The sequence below is a fragment of the Drosophila novamexicana genome, unplaced genomic scaffold (assembly GCF_003285875.2).
Source record: "Drosophila novamexicana strain 15010-1031.04,08,12 unplaced genomic scaffold, DnovRS2.1 tig00001059-arrow-arrow-pilon, whole genome shotgun sequence".
In the NCBI taxonomy this organism is placed as follows: Eukaryota; Metazoa; Arthropoda; class Insecta; order Diptera; family Drosophilidae; genus Drosophila; species Drosophila novamexicana.
In genome coordinates this window covers 1,310,575-1,336,043 of record NW_020824837.1, presented here as the reverse complement: position 1 = coordinate 1,336,043, position 25,469 = coordinate 1,310,575, and the positions used below count along the sequence as shown (strand labels likewise).

The window sequence follows — 25,469 nt, the reverse complement described above, 5'->3', positions numbered from 1 at the left end:
CATGTTTCAACATACGGACAGACGGGCGGACGGAAAGACAGATGGACATGGCTAGATAGACTCGACTATCGAAGCTGAACAAGAATATATATGCTTTTTATTGGATCGCAGATGCTTGCTTTGTTCCTTCTTACCCATTTTCAATGGGTGCAGGGTATAAAGAGATAAGATTTTGAGAGGGATAACATTTGGTACATAAACCTAACAAGTTTCTAATAAGTGTCTTACCTAGAACTCAAGCTACCAATGCACATGATTGATGACATATTGGCCGTGGTTTGAGCTGTAGATTTATGAAGCATTTTAAGTTGAAGAGATAAGTTTTCCAGCGCGATTTGTAAGCACATTTCATTGAAGCTAAAAATTGAAGATAAGTTCAATACATCTTAATTCTAGTCTTGCATTAAGTATTATAGGAATAAGTTATTAATATAAAGAGCACGAAACAGTTTTGAATATATAGCTCGTGTCACGGCACGCGTTCATCTGTTGCATAGAGTATACATTGCTGTGTGTTTGTATGTGTCTGTGTGTGTGTGTGTGTGTGTTAAAGTGAGTCGACAACAAATGGCATTTTTAGCTTTTGACATTTCACGCGTTGCGGCAAGCGTTGCCCGTTTAGTCCGCGTTGTCACACACGTCGTATGCGTGATGTGATAATTTTTGGCATGCCGTGACCCGGCTGCCAACAACAACAACAGCAACAACAAGAACAACCTGGTCGGCTCTTGAAAGCTGATCGGCAATGGCAGTGGCAGCTTCTAATGCCAGACATTTGATTTGGCCAGCTAATTCACGACAATTTGCGCTGATCGGCGATTGCAGTTGGAGAATTCCCGTTGTTGCCGTGTTCCTGGCTGGCTTCACTTCCTAGCGGCAGCCGACGCGGCGGTCTACGCGCCTCTTTAGGCCGCAAATGCATTTTTAATTACATTGGCAAACATTTGCGCGTTGCCAAGCAGGCAGCAGGCAGCAGGCAGCAGGAGCAGGAGCAGGAGGAGCGATCTAACAATGGACTTGGACTTGCTGGCAGCGACTGCAACTCCATTTGCCTGATTGTTGTATTTTGGCTCGAACTGTTTAATGCACGGTTGCAGCTTGGCTCAAATGCCTCAGTCCCAGCCGCATCGAATCTGACCACGTATTGATTTCAGGCTATCTTTCTCTCTCTCTCTCTCTCTCTCTCTCTCTCTACCGCTCCCTCACGCCACGCCTTCTGTTTCGTTTTCCCACTCCCAGCGAGCTGTTTCCCAGTTCATCTTCGGCTGCTGCGCGTAAATTTTCATGTCGCTTCTTGATTTGCAAGCATTTAACAAAGTCAAAACTATTTTAATGCGCAGACGCGGCAGTTAATTAAAATTGCAACGAGCTGTTGACCATTTGTTATACCCTGTAACCATCAGAAATGGGGTATGCAACAGACAAATCAGCAACTTGTGCACCAGCAGAAAAAGCACTTAAATATTTAAATAAAATGAAATAACAAAATAAATCAAATAAACAAGAGGTTCTAGTCGGGAGCTAACGACTAGGGGATACCCTGAACCCTCTTCTTACAACATCAAATGCATATATATATTCTTTTTTAGAAGCTATATGTCAAGTTTGCTGACTCTAGTTCTTATTATTTACCAAAATTATCCAAAAAACAGGATATCGATATCGATTTTTATCGATTGAACGGAGTAAGTTATCGATTATCGGAAACAAACTCGATCTGCGCGGGAACTAGGAGCATCTACATCTCTAGCTCTTATAGGTTCTGAGATCCTCGCGTTCATACATACGGACAGACGGACGGACGGACAGACGGACATGGGTAGATCGACTCGGCTATTGGTGCTGATCACGAATATATATACTTTATGGGTTCAGGGTATAAAAAGTAACTCCTGACTGGAACTCGCCTCGTTTACTGCGCATTGATCTTGGTCAAATACTGGACTCGAGCTCTTGCAGCACAACTCAGAGTTCTGGCTAGAGGGTATAACATAGTCAGGCATAGATGGCAAGAGCATTCACTTGTCGTCGTAAATGATTTTGCTGTTATTGCTCGCTTGGCTATTTTGGGCAGCTCCCAGGGCAGCAGCTGGCAACTGGCGACTGGCAACTGGCAACTGGCAACTGGCAACTGGTAGCCACCCGACACTTGTCAGGCAGTGCTCGGAGCGCCACCAACAACTCACGACGGCAGCTTGGCGAATCTTTTGGCCGCTGGCCCGGGGCTGTGGTTGCCTTTGCCTTTGCCTTTAACCAAATCAAATTAATTTTAATGCCGTCGGCAGCTTTGGCGCACATTAATTACCGCAAGCATCTTTCGGCGAGTGCAACTGCAACTGCGCCTGCTCGGAGCATCGAGCATCTGCATCTCAACTTGGCGACTGGTTTATAATTCAATAAAATTTGATTAGGCATTAATTTGCCGTCGCAACTAATTAATGAGCGCACAAATGCGCCGATGCCGCGACCTCTGGGCTCGATCTATGCTTCCGCCTCGCAAATGCAGCCTCCTATTCAACTATTCCAACTTCCCCCCAAGCCCGATCTGAGTGCTTGCCATATTTGGTTAGATCTGAACGTTTAATGCCAACTTTTAGACTAAAACATATATTAAATGCTTTTCGCTGTGTCAAATGGGCGTTCAGCGGGGCTGGGCGGTGGGCGTGCCACACACACACTGCCACTAACAACAGCAACAACAACGACAACAACAGCAACAACAACGACAACACTCAGCAAAAATATCAAGTACTTTGCGCTCGCATCAAGTTTCTAGCTCAAAGTCTCTTTAACTAAGCACAAAACTATTTTTACAACAATTTTTTTATTAGTTGACGAAATGCTGTATTTATATAAGTTTTTTTGTACTTCAGTTAAGCTCGCGTTGCACTGGCTTTAAGTATGCTTTTCTTGTTATAAATAATCACTATTTTTTTTAGAATTTTTGAACTTAATTTAAGCACGCTTTATACTTATTAAAAGTGTGGCAATTGTTGTTATAAATGTTTACTGACGAATTCAAGATATTTGTTCTTATTTTCCAAACATTTCAGAGCATATTTGTGAGCAAGTGCTATAAATTTTAATCTAAAAAGTATTTTGAATTTCATTTAAGAAGCTTTTTACTTAATTTAAGAAAGTTTAAGGAAATAATTGAATACAGATCCAAATGAAGAGTGGAATAAAAGATGCTTGTCATAAGTATTTTGTGCTCAATTGAAGCAATTTCCTCAAAGTTATGAGAAGTTCCTTACCTTATTAAGGTAAGTTTATATATAATTTATATTTGTTTGTTACACTTAAGAACAGCTTTAAGTTAAGTAATATTAAAACTTAATTCAAATATATCATACGCTTAAGATTTGCGTGCTGAATTTAAGAAGTCTTGCAGCCTCTAGTTAAATTTTTCTGCGCTTTCCTCCTTTTATTTTAAAGTTAAGAAGAGTCTTAAGTCAAGCAATATTAGAGCTTAATTTAGGAACATTTTTGCATACAATTTACTTGAAATTTTCTTAAAAATATGAACTCTATAAAGATTATATTAGTTGTCTTTCGCCGAGTGTACTTGAAACAACAACAATGTTGTGGTACAGTACGACCTACTGCCTGGCTCTGTGGCATAATAGGCCAATTATTGCTGCAATTTGCATTAGAACATAGCCGCTGTACGGACGGACAAACACACACACAGGCACACACAGAGACACACACACTGGTTGTTTGAGATGAGCTTTAGCTGCATATTCGCATTATGAGAAGGAAGCTGGAGACGTCCAAAGAAATTCTTTAGCTCTGCGGCAGCGTGTTGTTATTATGAAACCGTTTAGAGAACGTGTTTGTGAACACCACAGTAATTTGGTTAGATTACCAAGGCGACGGCTCTGCCGCGGCGGCAACGTATGACGATGCATTCAATGCAAGCATATGACATGGACCAGGGGAAGGTTGCTGGAGGTGGCTGCAGCTTGAAGCTGGGGGAGCTGCCGCTGCCGCTGCTGCTGCGGACGTTGCCTGGAAAATTGGCAGCCAAACGCGACTCACAACGAATGTGGGCCAATCTATCACTGATGGAGCAGCAGCTCTTCCAGGCCAGTCGTACCATGAAGCAATCGCGTACCCGTTCCCGTTTCAGTCGAGGCGTGTGAATAGAAACGTTAGCGCTGGCACGTTCTGGGTGCCCAGCCTGATAAAAGTTGATTGCAAATTTATAGAGGAGCTCTGTGTGTGCGCGCGCACAGATTGGCCATAAATGTCAAGTTCCCTGTTCTCTCTCCCTATCTCTCTCCCTCTCGCTCTCTAGGTACCAGCTAACAGCCAAGAGCGGGAACAACTTAAGCGCCCAGTTTGATTAGAATAGCAATCTATCTACTGCTTCATTTATCTATCTATCTATCAATTTATCTACACACACACACATGTATGTCTTCAAAGTGTCATGGTAAAATATCAACGTGATTCTACACATGTAACTACAAACCAATCGATAACTCGATATATCGATAACATAATCGAGTTCATTGTCGCATGTATCGATATTCCTGTAACATTTGTAAATCTATGTGATTATTTTATTTCAAAGGAAAAGATATATCTAGTTAAATAGTTGCAAACTTATCAATAGCTTAATCAAATGTATCGATTACAAAATCGAACTCATTATCGCATATATCGATATTCATGTTATGTATGTACATTTTGTGTGGCCTCTCTTGAAGTTTGTTTAGTAAATTGGCATAACTTCTTTAATTAGCCATTCATATTGCGTTAAGCTTTGTATTTGAAGCAGGTTTAATAGTATAGAGATATCGATTGCACTTTTCTATCTCATCGATTGGCTGCTCTTGTCGATTGTTCTTGACAATATCGATAGGTATTAATCTCTGTTCTTTCACCCTTATCGCAAAGACAACAATGAACAATTGTGTTGATATATATCAATATATTAATTTTACATACCAAATATTTCAAACAATAGTTCAGTAACTAAATTATCTACTTCGAATGAATGATAGAATCGATAAGGGCAGCATTTGACTATCGATAGTCGACTGGCAACAGTATCTGATGCATGCATTATCGATAACTTTGGTAAACGCCCTATTTTAAAAACCAGACCAGAAATTCTATTATTTTTTAGATGCTATCTATCTTCTGTCCGTCAGCGCACGTAGATAAGCTACCTGTCAATTGTCAACACAAAAACAACTTCCGCAAGCACTCAATCATCTGGCAGCTGCTGTAACATCAGCTTTAACGGCAGCCTTAGCATCAGTATTTGCCACGAAAGTGAAAACCGATTCAGGAATTGTCCAGTGACTGCTCTTCTAATTGAATTAATTAGCAGCAGCTATGCAAATGCGGCAACTTGTTGCACATTTATTTTACGATTTTTATTCGCCTCTAGATGGTTACTTACTTAACATGTTCGCCAAGTGTCAACACAAACAACACAAGCACCACAAATAACGTGAGCTTAACAGTCGCATATATATATATATACATATTCACATGACTATTCACATGAGTATTCACATAAGTATTCACATATGCTGGCCCATTATTCTTTAAACTGCGCCGCAAGCAGCCGCAATCTGACTGATCTCGATCTAGAGCTCTTATGGGCTATACACTATCTAGAGAGTCCTTTGGCTTTGTCATGCTTTACAGATGAAAGAAGTTTGAATATTTTATAAATCCTTTTTCTACATATTCCTTTCTCATAAACTTATATGGAAGACCCACTTCACTAGCATGAATAAATGGATGGGGAAAGCAAGGTTTACCAGGCGCACCTAAAAGCAGGAAGCTGGTTCAAACTACGAAGCATACCACATTTTGATTTGTCTTGTTTTACACATGAATGAAATATGATTATTTTATATATTGTTTTTCTATATATTCTTTTTCCATAAACTTATATGGAAGATCCAGTCCTCTAGCATGAATAAATGGCCCTCGCAAACCAGGTTAATTAAACGCAACTGAAAGCAGGAAGCTGGTTCAAACCGACAGTGAACCAATCCATTGTCTAATTATGTTAGGTATTTTGTTTAACCAATTCGAATTCAATCCAAAGATATTTTCTACAAAAATCCCTTGATTTTCATATCCCTTTATAGCTAAGCTTCTTGGCGTTAATTAGTAAAGGGCATCTGAGCTTCGGCATGCCCGGGACAAGCTGTGCATTCTTATGGCGGTTTGTTTGCACTCGTATTTCATTTTAGCAGCAACAGCAGCGACGACGACGACGACGACGACGGCGAAGGCAACGCCAACACACTCCAAAGCTGCTGCCAAGTAGACCTTCAGACGCCAAACACTCCAACGCCAGCCGAACAGCCAGCCAACGCGACAAGAGCAGTCAGCCAGTCAGCCAGTGGGACAGGTGGGACAGCTGGACGGGTGGGACAGGTGGGACAGTGGGACAAATAGACAGCGAGACAGTTGGACTGGTAACAGCCGACAGTTGGGCTTGCAATTGCGCACTTTTGAATGCGACTACAATTTTGATACGTACAACACCACAAAAAGCACCACACAGCACCACCGAGCACCACCGAGCAACACGCGGCAACACCACACACAGAGACCGCGCGGTCTTCCATCTTTATAAGTTGAAAATGGCAAGCATTCGAATATTGGTAAGTCGATGCGTTAATGCCCTGCACAGTAAAGAGTTTGTCCTGAATGACTAAAAACTTATCAAAACGCAAGAGCGAGGGCCTAGACAATTCCTGGTTCCACCTGGTTTCGGACAATTCGAACTTTAAGTGGATAAAAACGTAGGTCAAAGTTTGCAAAGCTTCAGACATGAACAAGCGTCGAACTAACGAGCGAAAAGTCGCTGGTTCAAATCCAGCAAATCCTAAAAAAAAAACATAAGTAAAGAACGACCATAAAATGGAAAATGACAAATATAAATGTTAAATCAAATATATCTTTTATTTTCCTTGCTTTATCAGCTACAATTCTATGATATTCCTTGACAGAAAGTTAAGAGATCGTACCCCTTGAATAGAGCGAAGCGGAAAGTTTGGAGATTGAGCGCCTTGTGAGCAGAACGGAGCAGGAAGTGTAGGGTTCGAACCCACAGGAAGACAACGTATTCCAATAATTATAATGAAATACAATTCTGTCATATGTATTTTTTAAATAGTGCGGACCAGGAAGATAAGGGATGCAGCCAATTGAATTGAAGTTTGAGGATCGAACCCCATGAAATTAAAGTATTCTAATATAGATCTTGATCTCTTGATCTTGACTGAACTGTTTGATTTCGATATCTATAGCTAAGAAAAAAGCAGCCAAATCAAAGCTAAAACCAGGCAAGCCGTTAAGTATTCAACTTGCATGCACACTTCACGCCTAAATTCGTATACCCGCATTGTTAGGGTATACACATATAAGAAATATAGCCGCCATGTGTTTTGCAGCTCATTTGTTTATTCAGTGCTTGATTCATTCACCTGCGCTCGCAGCTCGCAGTTCGCAGTTGGCCTCAAGTGCATTCAGGCAGCGAGTCGGCGGGTCGACCTGGCTGTGTGGATATGTATGCATGTGACTTGGCGGATTGACACCTGACATGGCTGCAGAGCTGCACAGCTGATAGTCAGTCGAGTGGCCCGCAACTCAAATTGCCTTATCTCTAGGGGGCAGTTGCGGCTTCGAGCTGCGGCGGCGGAGTCTGCTCTAGTTGCTTGCAAATATACCTAAGTGTATTTATATTAGATACGACTCGTGTCTATATAATTATATAAGGCCCGATTTGGTTGGCCTGTGCGCGAACACCACTCGCAGCGCTTGGCAGCGCAGGCGTTGAATTATTAGAATGAATAAACTTGTAGATGATTCATGCACTCATTTACTCACCCAACGATCGATCGATCTATCACACGATTTATGGCCATGTTGATAGGCAAATATCCGTTTTAGCTCTGCAACTCATCAAAATGTCGAAATTAGTACTTAAGGGTTACATTTTTTTTATCGATTGGTGTGTAATACATGTATCGATAAATCAAACGATACGATGGCGTAACAAGATATAATTGCTTAATATAGATATAGAGTACAGATATAGCTACAGATATAGATAGATATAGAAATAGATGAAGTTTGATATAGATATTAGCTAAATAGATACAGATAGACATATATAAAGACATATAGATAGATAGATAATATATATAGATATATCGATATATAGATATGTAGATATATAGTTATAAGATATATAGGTATATAGTTATAAAGATATATAGATATATAGATAGATAGATATATAGGTATATACATAGATGTATAGGCATATAGATATATAGATATAAATAGATAAAGATATATAGATATATAGGTTTATAAATATATAGATATATAGACATATAGATATATAGATGATATATATAGATATAAAAAGATACATAAATATATAGGTATATATTTAATATAGATATATAGATATAAGTATAATATAGATATATAGATACTATATAGATTATTAGAATTAGAGATGTATGGCTTTAGATTTATAGATGTATAGATATATAGATGAATAGATATGCATATAGGTATAGATCGAATAAATCGAATGCAGATTGACATTATAACTTTCTGTATTTTTATTGTATTCAGCGTATGCGTACAAATCGAATGTTGGATATGGTTTAGTTTGCTTTATAAGTAAGTATATATGTTTCAATATAATCACACTAATACTACTATCAGTCTACGTATGCATAAGGGTTATATAATCATATATATATATATATATATATATATATGTGAGTGTTAAGAAAAGAAAAGTTAAAGGACTCTAACTGAGGTGGGCTCGAATAACTAAATAAGTAAATCTAAAACTAGGCCAGCTTCGTTTACAACCTGCGCATTTGCACTTTGAAATCATAGGTATATAGTACATATAGTTATAGATATATATATGATATATATTAGAAAATTGTCATAAATCATAAATATATTATAAACTTTCCACTCTCGCCGTCAATGACACAATCACAAAAATAGGTCGCCTAGCCGACCGAGGCGCTTATTAAATAATACCCATAAAGATTATGCATATAGTTTAAAACACATCACAAAAATGTTTGTTTTCTTCTTCATCTTCTTTCTTCTTCTTGAAGTAGGTTTTGTGTATATAATAATATTTGTTGTCTACCATTTTTTTTCTTCTTTTATTCGTTTTTCATATGCCTATTAATTGATTCATATGTGTGTGGTATATATGTCTATGTATGCGAATCTTGCAAGTGAAGTCTACTTTGTTTTTCAACTATTATTAATATATATTCATTTGCGATCCGAGTCGCTTGTATATATTTTTATCTACTGATATTTTGGTCAGATCTCAAAATTCAAATTCGAATACGTGCACTCAACAAAAAATTGTTACCTACATTTTTATCAAGATTTGCCGCAAATAAAAAAGTTTTCCAATTTCAAAAAGTTTACGTTTTTAAAAAAAAAATCAACCGAAAAAAAACAATTTTGAATTTTAAGGAAAATAGAAAAAGTTTTCATGTAAGGCAAATTTTCAAAATTAGTAGCACATTTTTTTTTGAGTGTATAAGTATACAAGTGCATATATATATAAGGTGTATATATGTGTGTGTGTATATATATGATATACTTTGGATTCTTCTTCTTATTTGTTTCGGGGTGGGCTCAAATCATAGCTAAATTCTATTTGGACAGTCTCTCAAACAGTTGGATTCATATTTCTATTTTTTCGCTGAAAAGTGGCTTCATCAAATATAAAAAAAAAAGTCTTTCAAAAGGTATTGTTGTTGTTGTTATTGGGGGGAACACTGTGGTCTATTGGTGGTACTCTACGTGCTGGTGCTGCATGCTGCATCCAAATCCGGCTTAGACCCGTCGATTGCTCTGCTCCTGCTGCAGATTCACATTGTTCATGACGGCGTTCATGTCCACGACGACGGCATCGTTCAGCTGGCATTTGCCGGGCGATTCCAGCTCCGTTTGACCCTCGAGCAGGCCAACATGCAGTCCATTGGGCGTGCCAGCGGGCAGATCCTACATTTTGCATCAAATGCATCAAGCATCAGAGGGTAGTGCGAATCACCTGAGTTACCTGATAATTGACAGCAGCGGCATCCAGAGCCATCAGCTCCTTGCGGGACAGCTCCTCGACGACGGCGGCGGCATAGCAATCCCCGAGCATGTTGTTGGTGGTGCGAATGCGATCACTGCAATATCTGAGCCTTTAAACATCCACGCAAATACAGTAAAAACTCTGCCTAACGGACACAGCTGCCCTGCGGACTCGAGCTCCAAGTTGTCTTCTTTTTTCCCAGATTGATAAATATGCGATATGATATAGTGCTCCGATCCAATCGATTGTAACTTATCTACACATCTACTTATCATCAGATATTTGTAGATATATTCTGGAGGTAAGTTCAAACCGGCCAGATCAATTTGCTTAGAAGCAGACAAAGGTACAGACAGACCTGGCTATGACGAACAGTTTACTTATAAAATATGCTTCTAAATATGCTTTACAGTGTCAGAAATATCTCCCTCTAAGCGAAACACAGTCGAAAAAAGAGAAATATTGTAGATTTTTCCTGAAGGTAGATCAATTTGCATGAAAACAGACAAAGGTACAGACAGACCTGGCTATGACGAACAGTTTACTTATAAAATATGCTTCTAAACATGCTTGCATAGTATCAAAAAACATCTTCCTCTAAGCGAAAGACAGTCAAGAAAAGAGAAATAATGTAGATATTTCCTGAAAGTAGAGCAATTTGCATGGAAACAGACAAAGGTACAGACAGACCTGGCTATGATGAACAGTTCACTTATAAAATATGCTTCTAAACATGCTTGCATAGTATCAAAAAACATCTTCCTCTAAGCGAAAGACAGTCAAAAAAAGAGAAACGATGCCTTTGCAGTGGAAACATACTGGTGCGTTCAAGGGAGTTTTCACTGTATGTGTCTATGTTCACCTGGTTTACTTACACAAACCAATCCACGGCGAAGAGCAGCGTCACATCCTGAACGGGCGCATCGATGGCGGTGAGGACAACCAGAAGTAGGACCAGAGCCGCGCTCGGCACACTGGCCGAGCTCATGGAGGCCGCCGTGGAGGTGAGCAGGACGGTGAGGAGTTCGCCAAAGCCGAGTACCATGCCGCTCATCTGGGCTATAAAGATGGAGGCGACGGCTATGAAGAGGGCGGTGCCGTCCATGTTGATGTTGCAGCCGATGGGCAGGACGAAGCGTGTGATGCGCGGATCGATGCGCAGCTTCTCGTTCATGCAGCGGAATGTGAGCGGCAAGGCGGCGGCGCTGCAGGCGTTGCCAGATCAATTGAAGTGCGTTTCGGGCGTGGTTTCAAATTCGTTATCGATTGTGATTTAAATTCGATTGTTTTGTTTTTTTTTTTTTTTGTGAGTTTTGTGAGTTTTCAAATCAAAAGAGTTTGTTTTTTTTTTTTTTATAAAAGAGAACGTATGGAATATCAAATCGATTGGTAACCAAAAAGAAGGAAAAATACTTGTAACATGTTAAACGTTCGCATAACAACCAGAGAGAGTGAGAGAGTGGGGGGATTATATGTCTCCACAAAGAGAGAGCAAGAGAGAGAGAGAGAGAGAGCATAGATTTTAATGGCTTACGTTGATGCGGTGGCAAATGCGGTTAGCATGGCCTCAATGAGGCCCGCGTAGAACTTGAAGGGATTGCGTCGCACGAACACAAAGTAGATGAACTGCATCACAATGAACTGGTAGATCACCACACCGATGGCCACCGTTATGATGAACCAAACGAGCTGCGCCATCACCAGACTCAGATTATCGACACTCAGTATTTTGCCAGCGATGACCGAACTGATGCCCACCGGTGTCAGCCACATGACGCACGTCACCATTTTCATGATCACCTCGAAGACGGCCGCAAAGAAGTCCACAACCACCTGACCCTTCTGCCCGATGGTGCCCAGTACGGTGCCAAACACAAGACAAAAGAACACAATGCCCAAAGTATTTGTGCCGCTGCGATATTGTACGTCCCGCACCAGCACCACCTCCTCCAGTTCCGGCAGCTGTCGTTGCGCCTCCACGCCGTGCAACAGCGCCGCAGCCGTATCATTTGTCACCGTGTCATTCGGGCTGTGGACCGGGATTGGCTTGGGCAGGTAGACGGTGTGCGCCTGCTGTATCGATGCCTGGAATAGGTTGTCCGGAAATACGTTTCTGCAAGCATTCAAAATATTCACAGTCTGTAACGGACGCCGCGAGAAGTTAACAGTCTTGTAAGCAGTGTAAGCTAACAGTACGTCAAGCAGGGAACAAGCAGTTGAAGTGAAGTTGTAGCAGTTACTTTAAAAGGTAATAAGCAGTGCAACTTATCAGAGTCAAGCAGTTCTTGCTGGCAGGTAAGCAGATTTGCTTAACAGTTTTGCTAACAGTTAACAGTGCGTTAAATTATTGATACACAGATATTTTACGATAAAGTCCACTTTACGAAATTTAAAAAGAATCTTCTTGCCAAATAAAAACGCATAAGGCATTTAAGTTCATACTTAAGGTAACAAATGGAATATCTTAATAAATTAATAAAATCAACAAATGCTTCAAAGATCTAACGGACTGAATCTATGTGCATAGGAGGATTGTATTAAAACATATAAATAATAAATAAATAACAATAAAAAGCTATTTAAAACAATAGCAATGAACTACTTTTTTTGACGCTTACTCTTAATATGTTTAATGGTTCTTTTTATATATGCAAATATAGGTAAATGATAAGATAAAATATATAACACCTTCAACACTTAAACTATTGCTTATAAAGAATAAGCAACAGAAAAATATAGGAAAGCTTCAAAATATATCTTTCTATCTTAAGCGTACTAAAATCATGTGAGTGGACCCGAAACTCCCCTTAACAAATGTTGGGTTCTGTAAACCACGATAAGCAGTGCACACACGACTGCTTGCAAGCAGTTCAATATAACGCGTTTCGCGCGCGTTTTTAAGTATTCGCTCACCTGCCCAAATCCAAGAGGCTATCCAACAATTTGACCGCCCGCCTGTCCGACGCACGATCATCCGCATTGTGCAAGTCCGGATTACCCGGATGGATGAGCAGCACCAGAGCAATGCCCAGCGCCGCGTTGAACAACGAGGTGCTGGCAAAATAGAAGAGCGTGCGCAGCGCAATTTTGCCATTCATCTTGGCATTCAAGCTGGCCGAGCCGGCGATCAGGCTGGAAATTACCAACGGCAGAATCATTAGCTTCAGCACGCGCATGAACAGCTCGCCCGGATACGAGATCAGCATGATCGAGTCCTCGTGCAGATGCAGCGGACGCAACGAGAGGCCTGCGCAAAACAAGAGAGAGAAGGAAACATGTGAGTGCAGGCAGAGAAAAAAGCAAGACTTTCAATTAAAATGCAGTCAAGGTCGTCAATTCTTAAACTGAACACATTTTCAACTTAGTTCAAGCGCTTTCCTTCAAGTCCTCAACTCGCAAATGCGAGACTCAAATATTAAGAACTTTTTACGAATAGTTTGACTATGCGAGCTCTTGTTAAAAGCAGTTTGTGTTTAATCCAAGCAGTGCTTTATACTCTGTTCACAAAGTGTGAAGCAGCATATTGGTTTTATGCGCAGCATAAAAAATGTATAGTTTAACATCTTGCGAATTTAATCAGGAGCAAAAATTTACTTAGGATCTTTAATTTAATTAAAATAAAACTAAACTTTAATCAATTTCATAAATCGATCTCAAATGAAGTTCAGCGTTTTGCTTGGATTGTGTTTGTGATAATGTTAAGTCCAAATATGTTTCAGTTTGAGTTGATTCTGAACCGTTTCCGGCTAACATTTATCTGTTAAGCCTTGCTCCTTAAATATGAACAAAATCCTATATACAACAGGAAGTAATATGACATAACTGTCATATGAATAATCTATCGACAATATGTTCACAAGGATATTTTAAAGTCGAGGATACCCTTTTTTTTTCTATCTCCTTGCGAAAAGTACGCGAACTTCTTTTCCATTTGCCTAAAGGACTTTTTTAGTATCAAGAAGAGTTGATACCTAATTTAAGAATATTTATAAAGTTGATTTAAGGATACATTCACATACGATTTTAGTTGGGAGCTGTGTTGGTAGAGTATATCTAAGTCGAAGTCTAACTAACCCAACTGACTGTTGGGCCATTTGAGGTCTACTCACCCAGAATGACGCCCAGCATGACGCCGGAGAGCGTGACGAGAAGCATGAGATTATCGCAGAGCCATTTGCGATATCCGGTCAGCTCGATGGGGGCATCGCTGCGCTCCGTGGTCTTCGGTGGCAGCTCGGTGCCGTGCACGGCTGCCGTCATATTCGATGGACCCATTTTGGTGAAGAGGTAATCTGAAAATTTCTCAGACTTTTCCATTGTACGCGCGGCCGTCGGACAAATAAAACAGAAGAGCCAAAACTTGCAGCAAAAGCAACAACAACAACAACGAGAACAAGAACAAGAACAAGAACAAGCAATGCGAGCGAGACAGCTAGAGTTGTGTGTTGAGCGGAACGGAGCGTGTGTCCCTTTTAGCGAGGGCTCACTTTAGAATATTATATTGCTGGGTTGATGGGCTGTCTCCACAATTGACAGACTCTGTGCGCAAATTATTGATTTTTTAAGTACTTCACATTGAACTTGAGTATGTTAATTAGGTAAGCCATTTGGTTGACTTCAGCTCCAACTCCGACTCCCACTTGGCTTGCCACGCCCACTGCGGCTACTCCTATCGATGTGGCGTCGTCTTTTTCAGCGTCAACGTGCGCGTTTTACTGTTAGCGGCGTCTCGGACAGCGCCTAACACCAAGTCTCGCTCGTTGAATGGCTCCGTTGTTGTGGCTTTCTGTGCGGCCGCTTCCCCTAGAATTGGAGCAACTGCGTCCCGCTGGCCGGGCGTATGTGACGGCTTGTTGCACCTGCCGCAACGCTCGAAATAATCGATAATGCTCCTGCTGCAGCTGCTGTAGCTGTCGCTGTGGCTGTGGCAATGAGGCTCACTCGGAATCTGTGTCACACTGCCGGACACTGCGCCTGGCTGCACTCACTCCACCAAGGGACAAGCACGGAGACGGAGACGGAGACGCTGATGCTGATGCTGACTTTGACGGCGGAAAATGCCTCACTTTCTCACTTTTAATTGGCCTTTGGCTGCACTCTGTTCTCGAGCTGCACTTCTTTTGCTTTCGTTTTCACTGTGCACTTTGCTTCGTTTATTTTTTCCTTTTTTTTATATATATATATTTTTTTTTGTTGATTTGCGTCTGCTTCTATTTCCACTTCCGTTTCCGTTTGCTGCGCTGCTCGAACCTTCGACTTGAAGCTTGCTCCTGTGAATGCGCTTCTCTCGGCCTGTCGCACGCTTTTATGCTGCTACGTCCTTGCAGAGAGCGCGAAGTTTCGTTTGCCATAATCTGCCTTCGAGAGCGTCACTCTCTGTCACTCTCTCCCTCTTCCTTTCTCCCTCTCTCTTTCTCTCTCTCTCTCGCTCGCTCATTATGGCATCAAATGCCGGCAAGTCGAAATGGAGCGCAGGCGACACGCATTTGCAGCTCGTTTGATTGACGCTCATAATTACCTTGAAGCGGAAAATTCCAAACGGACTCAAGACTTAAATTGATTAGCTTAGAACTGACGCACCTAGAGGACCGCACGCCCGCCTCTACGCCACAAAATTGTTATCCTTGCTCCTAGGCAACTCTTGATTTTCTACTTACTCAATTTAATCGCCTTTTTATGGTCTTGTAGCGGGTTTTATCACTTTGTTACGAAACGTGTGACGCTTTGAAGGAGACACTTAACAGTTAACAATAAGCGTATTAAATGCCAATTATTAGCTTAAGTATTATAACTTATAACTCCTCTCCTTAGGGGCTGGACTCATTTGGATTAGATTTGTTGCAAAAGTGAATTCAAGTCAGCCAGGAACCCATTTGATTAAGGAATTAATAAGGAGACCATCTAAACAAGGTTCCTGAACCCTAAGTCAAAAGTCTACAAACATATTAAATCTTCAGCGTGTCGAAGACATTCTAACTTTCCTGGATATCCTTTTAGCCTAGATTTATACGTGTTTTTTTAGCCAACAATAAAATTAACCTTAAGCCGAAAATTGAGCTCAAAAAGAGTGAACTGAATAATAATAATAATGAATAAATGATCTTGGTCTAATAACATTGTTAATATTAATAATATTACTAATATTTCTATAAACAAATCTTTTTTCATTTTCATTTGTTTTATAGTGCGCTTGAGTAGATCAGACCTTCTGATGTATACTAAGAGAAAAACGTTTTATTTATCAATTATCAAATGAGAATGACCCAGGATCGCAGCATAGACTAGCTTTGTTGATGTGACAAGCCAGGCTCAAGCCGTGAACCAAGACAACAAATTTTATTTTCTGTCTCTGCTATAAGAACAGACTTTCATCAAGGACTCAACACACAGATCCTTAGCCATATATTACTTAGGAAGAGAACCTAAAGTCACAGATGTGCCCTGCTGCAAGGGTATTAGAAATGCAGCCAAACCCAAAGCTCAACTGTCTCTGATTATTAATGGTTTCTAATGAGCCGCCTTTTGTGGGGGGCTGTGGTGCAGTTGTTTGGTTGTCTTGCGGCAAAGGTCACGGCTATCGATCCATTGCAGCGGCTCCTGTCAAGCTGTCATTTCTCAAATCATGTGCTCAGCCGTCGCGGAGCTGTTGCCTCTGCTGGCCATATTAACGTTTGGGCAGACATCCAACTGAATAGGGCACAAATGTGCTTGTAGATATATATATTTAACTTGCGGTCTGTACCAGCAGCGGCTCGCATCGATCCGTTTGAATATGTCGTTGTGGCCTAAATTTACCGAAGCACCATGTGCCAACTACATAGATGACGAACGTCTGCAACTAGCTGACACGCCCGTCCCTTCGATCCTCTGGCAAATAATTAAGATAATTGCACGATATGTGTGCTGTCGCATATCCACCGCAGCCATCGGCTGTCCGCTTCGCTTTGATATACATTTTGTACGCTGTCAGTGGCGATTTATTATGATGTGCATCCATATCTATATATATATATATATGTTTAACATTTATGTTGTGTGCCACGAACTTGAACTTGAACCTGACATTGAGCAGGCGCCCTGCGTTCCCGTTTAATCGAATGTGCCAACATTTTCAAATAGAGCCAAAAATGTTTGCCAATTCAATTAAGTTGTGCGCTTATCTTTAATTCGAGTATATTTTGAGTATGGCCGTTCGACACGATTTGCTTTTCTTAGCTTATTTTTTGTTTTCCCGTCGGCCCACTCGAAGGTCATTTGGGATTCGCCCGCTCAGGTGTGAGCTGGCGTGTGTGCCATTTAATGATTACCTTCGAGTCGCTGGCGTGTTTTTGCTGCTTCGAACACGGTGTTAATGTCCACAACTCTTATCTCTAGCTGTCTCGTCGATCGCAGACACTAGCCTACAAAATCTGGGCTGATGTTAACTCAAAAATGCGAAGCACAATAATTTGATAAAATATTTCACATTTCATTAAATTAAAATATTTCATATTTTGAAATATTTTTGATCATGTTTTCATTTTATTTTAAGTTTTTCAGGAAAGGAGAACGTTTTGCTAACCCTTTGCTTCTCATATATATAAATCTTATCAAAATCGGACAATTATATCATATAGCTGTCAGAGGAACTATCAGTCGAAGCATAAGTTCTTGTCTTGTCTTGACCAAACTCGGCCTTTATTATTTTCTCATATATACAAAATCGAATCAACATCAGACTCCTATAACCTATATCTTAGCTATATATAGCTATATCTTATTTAGAAATATCATTACTTCCTCGTTTTAGACACAAATTGTATTCCAATTTTTTCAGCTTACTTCCAATTGTCGCTTTATCATCTTAAAAAATACTAATATATGTCCTTAGCATGCCAAAAACATTTTATGTACGTTCTCTAAAACGTGAACAAATGCAAATCGCATTCAATTTGTATGTTTGAGTTGGCTTTGGAGAAGAAAGACTAGAAGCTGGTTGAACAAGTCTCAAAAAATGTTTTGTAATGTATTTTTTAGATTAAGTACTTTTCACTAAAAATATAAATGAGCCTTAAATAACGAGCCGTCAAATAATGTTTGTGTTTTTTACTGACTGAGTTGTTGGCTTGACGCTTGACTTGTAATTTCCAACAAGTTAAAGCTTTGAAAGGGAGACAAGACGCTTGCAAGCCTAGAATAAAAAGCAAAGTGTGCTGCTGAGAGAACCAGAAGGTTCTTGAATTAGTTCTGGTGTTCATATTTTCTTGTTGACCTCGAGCCGGCCAGCTGCATAAAAACCCAACGATAATTGCATTTGAGTAAATTATATTTGCCAGACTTTGCGAATGCCTTCAGCTTAAAGTTGACTGCGCCACAAAAATGGGGAAAGAAATTAACGAGGTGGTGGGTTATAAAAATAATAATAAACCAAAAAAATTGCAAAAACCAAACAAAATTGGAAAATTGTATATTCAATTCTAGAAAAAAGGTTTGCTTCTTTTTGTGCCGCATTTTCGTGTAAGAAATAAATTTCAGCTGCCCGGCATTCGAAATATTCTGTGGACATGTGTTATTTTTAATGAGCTTTTAATAACCATATTTCGGACACATAATTTGTTGCTTTTGCTGTGCGGCTCTGTTGACATTTGATGGGCTTGTCGCCGAACTTACCTCTAATAATAAGCCACAAGTTACCCAGGTTTATGCTGGTTTCTAAACACTTTGCACTCGACACTTTGGCGCCTTGGCAGCAGCTTTCACTTTGCACTTTCCACTTTTCACTTGCGACTTTAGCTCTTACTTTTAATTAATTTGTCGTTGCCACGTTGCGTATACTTAACGTTTGTGCCAATGCAGTCAACTGGTGGAACTTTCGCAGCAGCTTGAGCTGCCGTTGCATCAACAGTTGCAGTATGCGTTGCACCGCTGTAGCCGTTTTAGTGGTTTTTTACCTTCAAGCTGCCGGTTGAACGGGTGGTTTGGTTGGTGCAAGGTCGAGTTTAGCTGCGGCCCCTTTTACCTCTGACACCTGTGTGTCGCAAATTCAATTAGGTCAGGCCAGGGAAGAGAGAGAGCGAGAGAAGGTAACCAGAGCAACGCAATCGCGATGCAATAACTAAAGCCCACCACAACAAAGGGCTTAAGATTTTGCTTCCTTTTTTTGCCGCGTTTGCTATGCTCTGTGCACCTGCTCGCTGTCTCTGGGCATTATAAGTTACGTGTCTGGCTATATATATATGTATATAGATATATTATATATAAGTGAAACTTCCGGCGGTTTTTACCTGAACACGGAAAAGCGCGCCGAAACGGAGGAACCGCTCGAAATGGAAACGTTTTGTAAACTGCGTCAAAAAATGCGCAGGGATCGCGTTTTAACCAGACGATCGTTAATATATAGATTAGTACTATACATGTATATATATATATATATATATATGTATATTTGTGTGTATATATATGTACCGTAGACACTTGCCAACTGTTTAACAACTGCGATTTGTTTGCTGGCTCGGAGACGCGTCAGTTGGGCTCGGCTATTGAACGAGAAGTGAGCGATAATGCTTTTCTTTTAGGCAGCTGCACAAATTGAACAAGAAATAGGCGGAAAAAACAAAAAAAAAATAAATAAATTGTATTCTACATTTCTTTGGCTTTGTTTTGGTCACACACACACACACACACACACACACATGTCGGAGAATTTACATACGTAGCCTTTATACCCAAGCATTGGGGTACTATAATTTTGTCACGGATTGTGTGACGCATTCGTAGGTGGGTTCTTATGATGCCATTAGCTATATATATAAATATATATTTATATATATATTCCTGAATAGGGTAAGAGCTTCCTAAATTGTGCGAAACAAGCCGATTCGTCGCCGTCTAAACGTGTGCCTTTGTTTTTAATTAAATTGTGTTTATATTTAAAGAGTCTAGTAGAAGCACTGAATGGGACGTTTAGGGATCGAGACCCGTTAAGAAAAAAGTGTAGTAGACTATAGTATTTTATTTTATTTAATTCTGTTTCATTATTTCTTTGGTTACCGTCTTTTCTATTTAGTTTAGGGATCGACTGCCATGAAGAATAAGGTTTCTTTTCTGAAACGTGGAAAAAAAGGAAAGAAAGTCTTCTTTCAGCTACTTACAATGTATCGATTGCTATGTTGAAACTATAACAATCGATATCGATATAAAAATCGATAACAAAATAATTGGTAAAATCGAAATCAGAGTTTCAGTTCGTAATTTAAAGCATTAATCGAAGCAGAAACTTGACGAAACTTTAAAATGGCAAATTTGCAGAAAAGAAAACACTCCGAATAAATGCACTTTGGCAGGATCAAGAGCCCTCTACGCTCTCCCACATATCACAACATAGATGCTAACTATACGATTTAGTTAACTACCGCAGGCCTTGTGTAATGTATTAAATGTTCGGTTTCTTCGAAATAGACTCTTTCTACTTATTTTCATTTTAAAATACCCGCAAGGGTTAATGCTTGACAACGGTGCAAGGGGGGCGAGAAGGTGGGTGGGTGGGTGGTTGGACGTAAATGGGTAATGACGTGCACGCGAATAACGTCAAAGAGTCCACAAACAATGCATTTGACAGCCTCTAAAACTAGACGTATGCCTAAAACAATTGACAATTGCTTGGCTTGACACACTTTAAGACTATTAAGAGAATCTTCTGGCGAGGCGAAAAATGAACAACCCCAGCAAAAGGTGACGATCAAGCAAAAATTACAGTAGATATATATACACGAGATCGTATGACGCTATAATTTCCATTAGTTGCAATTTATGCAAAAAAAATTGAAATTGTTATTTCCACAGCACTCATTGAGTCGACTTCAAGTGGAAAATTGTGTCCGAAAGGTGTGAGAATAATGATGATAAATGGGTTTGGCCGCCATAACGCATACGCCCCCCCTGTCCACCCGCGTCGCATAATAGAGAAAACAAATAAACGAATTAGCTCTTTCGCAATACGCATTACACTCTTTTCGCAGCAGAAGGCAAACGAAAACTAGAATTATACTCTATAATGAGCTGTTGTGTTAGCTAGTCAAATCTGACAATTATTATTCGTTTATAATTCATGTAGAAAACTCGGCCTGAAGGAGAAGGCAGTCTTATGTTTTCTAGCAACTGAACGAAGCTATAAAATGCAAGTTGCTTGATCTATGTATACTATTCCAGAAGCTAGATGTCAAGTTTATTGACTCTAGCTCTAAAGACAAGAGATTTGCTCAAGAAACGGAATTTCGATAACGATTTATCGATTGCTTGAAAACGGGGCAAGCCATTGATTATCGGAAACTAACTCGTACTGCGCGTGCAATAGGAGGAACTACGTTCAAAATATCAAGTCTTTAGCCGTTGTAAGTTCTGAGATGGGCAGAGAGATTGACATAGCTAGATCGAATATTTATACCCTATGCGGTCGAAGTTGCTTCCTTTCTTCTGCCTGTTGCATACATTTGCTCAAGTACATTATACCCTTTTATCCATGTTCATGGGTTCAGGGTATAAAAATAAAACTAAAATATTGTAAATGCAACCGAAATTAGTTTAAAATTAACGTCAGATTTAGACATTTGCATTTCATTGTGGTATTTTGTTTAATTTGTTTTAAATTGTTTTATCATTCATGTTTTTGAGCATTTCTTTTGAATTTGAGCTTGCGACTTCCCCCTTATTGGTTTGACGCGCAGACACATCAATCCATTGTTGTTGATGTTTTTGAAAGAAAGTTGAAACACCTTTTACCCACTTGGTATTGGAATTCTGACCGTCTTAGGGTTCACTTACGAACCAAAAGAAAGCTTTAGTATCATATTTTAGCTTCTTAGTTCTAAGGACTTGGGCTATGCGTGTAATCAAGTTAGTCAGAGCAAAGTCTTTACTAAGATGTAATAGCCCTTAGCACTTAATACTAATAAATTTAACATAGATTATGCAATTTATATAAGCCAAGCACCTGTCAGAAACAAGGCTCTTCTTCCAATTGTATTACGTCAGCTTTTATACTGTTTGCAGAGTATCTACAGGTGTGACATGTCCAACTGCGCTCTTCCTAGTTATTTGCATTTGTCATTATAATTATTAGGCATATATTATATGCATATTAGAGCAAGGCGGCCAGCTGACAACCCCCCAAAGCGGAGGGGTGCGCCGGCAGATTATAAAAATAAATCAGCCAGCTCACTGAGAAAGAGAAGGCGAGAAAGAGAGAGTAAGAGTGTGTGTGTGAGAGGGAGAGAGAGAGAGAGTGTAAGAGAGAGAGATAGTATGGTTGCATCGGGCAATTTGCATAAGTTATGAGCACGCGAATTGCGTGATGGGTCCCAAAATAAATTAGTAAGTAAACCAGGTAGTCAGGCGACTATCTAGTCGGACTAACTAGTCGGTTTGTCGTTAAACAGTTAACCGATTTAAAAGGTTAGCTGACTTGCATAAGAGCCAATAGCCATTAAAAGCCAATTAGGGGTCAGTTCTAAAAATTGCACTCCAACGCAGCGGACAAAGTCACGCGCAGCTGGCGCATACCCAAGTTGATGGAGCTGGGCGGGGGGAACGGCTGGCGCTGCACCTGACCCACTCAGCGCACATTGTTGCGCTCTGTGACTGCCCCCCCCCCCCCCCCCCCCCCCCACCCCTCCTTTTTCGATACCCTGTACACATGCGATAAGGATAAGATGAATTTGATTGGTTGCTAAGTTATGTAACAGGCACAAGGAGCCCGGAAGATGTCTGTAGAGATATAGTCTACTCAGTGTATGCCCTATAAATGGTTATAGTTGTCTGGGTAGTTATACAAAAAGTGAAATAATCATACTCTCTATACACTATGCGAGTAGACATATACCAAGTTTGAAATATCAAGCTCTTATAGGTCTCGAGCTATGCTCAAAAAACTAATTCTCGAAATCGATATTTGTCGATATTACGAAAATGAAACGAGATATCGAAAAAAGAGGATAAGCTCGTTTTGCCTTTGATGTCTAGCTTTTGAAGTTTTAGACGTAGATAGGGGGATGGAAGCGAGAGATACATAAAAAATAGGATTTTGGAAAATCATAGCCTTAATTTTCGGTATATATATGGATTTGAAAGGCATCTTAATGATGTAAAAGTTCGGTAATACTCAAACCATAAGCAATAAAGTAATTCAGGAATGAACTAAAAAGAATCTTAAAAGCGCGAAATTGTCTAACCTGGTTACAGGATATCGCTAGTTTAATACTCTGTATTAAAGCAATCTTCGCTCTGGTAACGGAAAAACAAAAGGTAAACAAAAAGGGAATACAGAAATAAGCTTAAAAGCACGTTAACATCTAGCCCGGTAACAGGGTATCTGCTAGTCGAACACGCTGTGCATAAGAGCACTCTTCGTTTTATTTGTTTTTTTGGGTTTATTCACAATGAGCGCACGCAAGAGGCGGCGCGCCGAGCCGAGCAGTACAATGACACCGAGCAGCTGTCTTTGTTTACGACCCATCTCTTTCTAGCCCTGAGACGGACAATCGAAAGGCCGAGCGGGCAACGCCGTGTGGCCCGCCGAGTGGCGTCCATTCAGTTTCTGTTTTGGCTTCGTTTTGTTTACGATGCATCCCTTTCGCACCTGCTGCAGCGGGCGCTCTCGCTCTCGCACATGCGCAATGCCCTGGCCGCCTCCTTATGGCAAAAAAAAGCTGCGCCCAATTGCTCTTGGCGAACATTTACTGTTTGTTATGGCAGCTGATAGCCATAAATTTTGGGTGCTTGTCCCTGATAGCCCGAAAGCTGTGCACAGCACAGGGCGATTCGTGTAGGGACCAGGCAACAGCTGTGCTTTGTTTACAGCCGGCGCGAGAGAGACAATGAGAGAGAGAGAGAGCGAGCGAATGCTCCGTTGAAAGCGCCCAAATTGAAAGCGGGCCCGTTCAATGGGATGCTGGAGCGGGCCTATAAAAGCAGCCAGCACAGCGCCAGGCAGCAGCAGTGCGCGTTTTTCCGGCGGCGGCAAATTTCCTAAACTAACTAATCGGCATTAAGACACTTTTGGCCTTTATCTAAACCAAATCAAGTGCGAGAGTGCGTAACCAAATCAACGCCTAAGCTAAAGCCAAACACAAGCGTCAATCAATGCGGCAATCGAGTTAAAACTGCAGCAGCAGCCCCTGCCCGCCCCTACCCTTCCGACCCCCACGCCCAAATCCAATCAGCCTCCATTTGATGGCCAACAACATTCAGCGCATACATTTCGATTGTGGCCCATAAGAGAAAACCGTTTTGCCTGTTCGCTAATTTAATAAAACGCGAACCGGGCAAAACAACAAAAACGAAAACAAAAAAACAAAAAAAATGAATAAGCCATGGAATCAAATTTTATCAAGCATTTTATGCAATTAGCAAGAAAAGCGCCGAACAACAAATACGCGAAACTCTTCAGGGGAAAAAAACGCCTCATAATTAATGCTAACAAACATTTAAAAGTTTTCTTCTTTGTTAGCTACTTTATAAGATTGTGATAATATATGTTAATACGTGTTAGACTTGGAAGAAGAGAACCCTTAAAGCTAAATTTACTCTATTAGCGGGCAGACACATGGCCTATGTGAACTAAGCTAGAAATAAAGCCAGCTGGTAAAAACTGTGTGCAGTTATTTATTTATTTTATCTGCGGATGGTGTATACTATATAACTGATCAGTAGGTATTACTATATCACATAGCTTTCATAGAAATAGCGATTGGAAATTAGGAATTAGCTCGAAAATTTCCTTTTTAATTTTAAGAGAAGCAAAGCTGAGAAATCTCATTTTCTTGTAGAAGGATCACAACTTTAAAATGTCACTTTTTCGTAGAAGCATCAAAGCTAGGAAATTTCATTAAAGCCTAATTTTCTTTTTAAGAAATGAAAACTAATTTGAGCAATTTTTTTAAAAATTGTCTTTTCTTTGACTGTTGAATGTTATTCTACACTGACAAATAGCCTGCTTTAGCTTAATACTAATAGACTCTGCGGTCAAAATCTGTTTGGTTTTTACTTCAAACATCTAAAAATAATAAACTCTTGATTAAAACAACCTTTCCGCAAATGCCTCAACAATATTTTCTTTTTGAACTTTCACGCCAAACTTAAATTATTATCTTTTCTTGTTATAAATCTAGCAACAAGTAATAATATCCGGCAAACACATACCCATGTTAAATGTGTTAGTCACGAATTGGTGTTTCTAGAGTTTGAGACAAGAACCTATGTTTATAGCTATCATAGTAGAGTACTTAGTTAGAGTACTTAAGCTTCGGCATTCGTTCTTCGTTCTGCATTCTTCGTTATTCATTCTTTTTGAATATTTTGTTGGCAAGAG

At 40.1% G+C, this 25,469-nt stretch overlaps 2 protein-coding genes across 8 annotated transcripts in view; both read right to left on the bottom strand.

Moving 5' to 3' along the window:
- Positions 1-25,469, bottom strand: part of LOC115765994 — a 43,579-nt gene that overhangs the window by 7,551 nt on the left and 10,559 nt on the right. For 3 of the 5 annotated variants that reach the window (XR_004018169.1, XR_004018171.1, XM_030709761.1), the window contains exons 1-2: positions 7,870-7,957; positions 229-357 (exon numbers count right to left, since the gene is read on the bottom strand). Coding sequence is in view for 1 of the 5 variants with exons in the window: in XM_030709761.1 (XP_030565621.1) it covers positions 229-357; positions 7,870-7,907 (167 nt within the window). In the remaining 4 variants the exon portion in view is untranslated. Of the gene's footprint in view, positions 1-228; positions 358-7,869; positions 7,958-25,469 lie in introns of those variants that run through there. The other 2 variants (XR_004018170.1, XR_004018172.1) reach the window with 2 other exon arrangements.
- LOC115765990 (excitatory amino acid transporter) lies at positions 9,598-19,589 on the bottom strand. Of its 3 annotated transcripts, none has more exons than XM_030709755.1 (8): positions 19,571-19,589; positions 18,776-19,133; positions 14,236-14,418; positions 13,040-13,373; positions 11,661-12,239; positions 11,002-11,331; positions 10,106-10,220; positions 9,598-10,047 (listed from the first exon to the last, which is right to left on the bottom strand). In XM_030709755.1, exons 3-8 carry the CDS (start codon positions 14,399-14,401, stop codon positions 9,880-9,882), a joined length of 1,692 nt encoding a protein of 563 aa, XP_030565615.1. In that variant the 5' UTR covers positions 14,402-14,418; positions 18,776-19,133; positions 19,571-19,589; the 3' UTR covers positions 9,598-9,879. The 3 variants fall into 3 exon arrangements, with proteins under 3 accessions (XP_030565615.1, XP_030565614.1, XP_030565613.1); XM_030709754.1 differs by lacking the exon at positions 19,571-19,589 and adding an exon at positions 19,390-19,488; XM_030709753.1 differs by lacking the exons at positions 18,776-19,133; positions 19,571-19,589 and having other exon boundaries at positions 14,236-14,458.

Coding starts and splice junctions, on each gene's coding strand:
- LOC115765990 (XM_030709753.1), bottom strand. CDS start 14,443: ATGGAAAAGTCTGAGAAATTTTCAGATTACCTCTTCACCAAAATGGGT. Junction 13,374..14,235: donor CATGCTGGGCGTCATTCTGG/GTGAGTAGACCT, acceptor TGTTTTGCGCAG/GCCTCTCGTTGCGTCCGCTG. Junction 11,332..11,660: donor GCATTTGCCACCGCATCAAC/GTAAGCCATTAA, acceptor CAACGCCTGCAG/CGCCGCCGCCTTGCCGCTCA.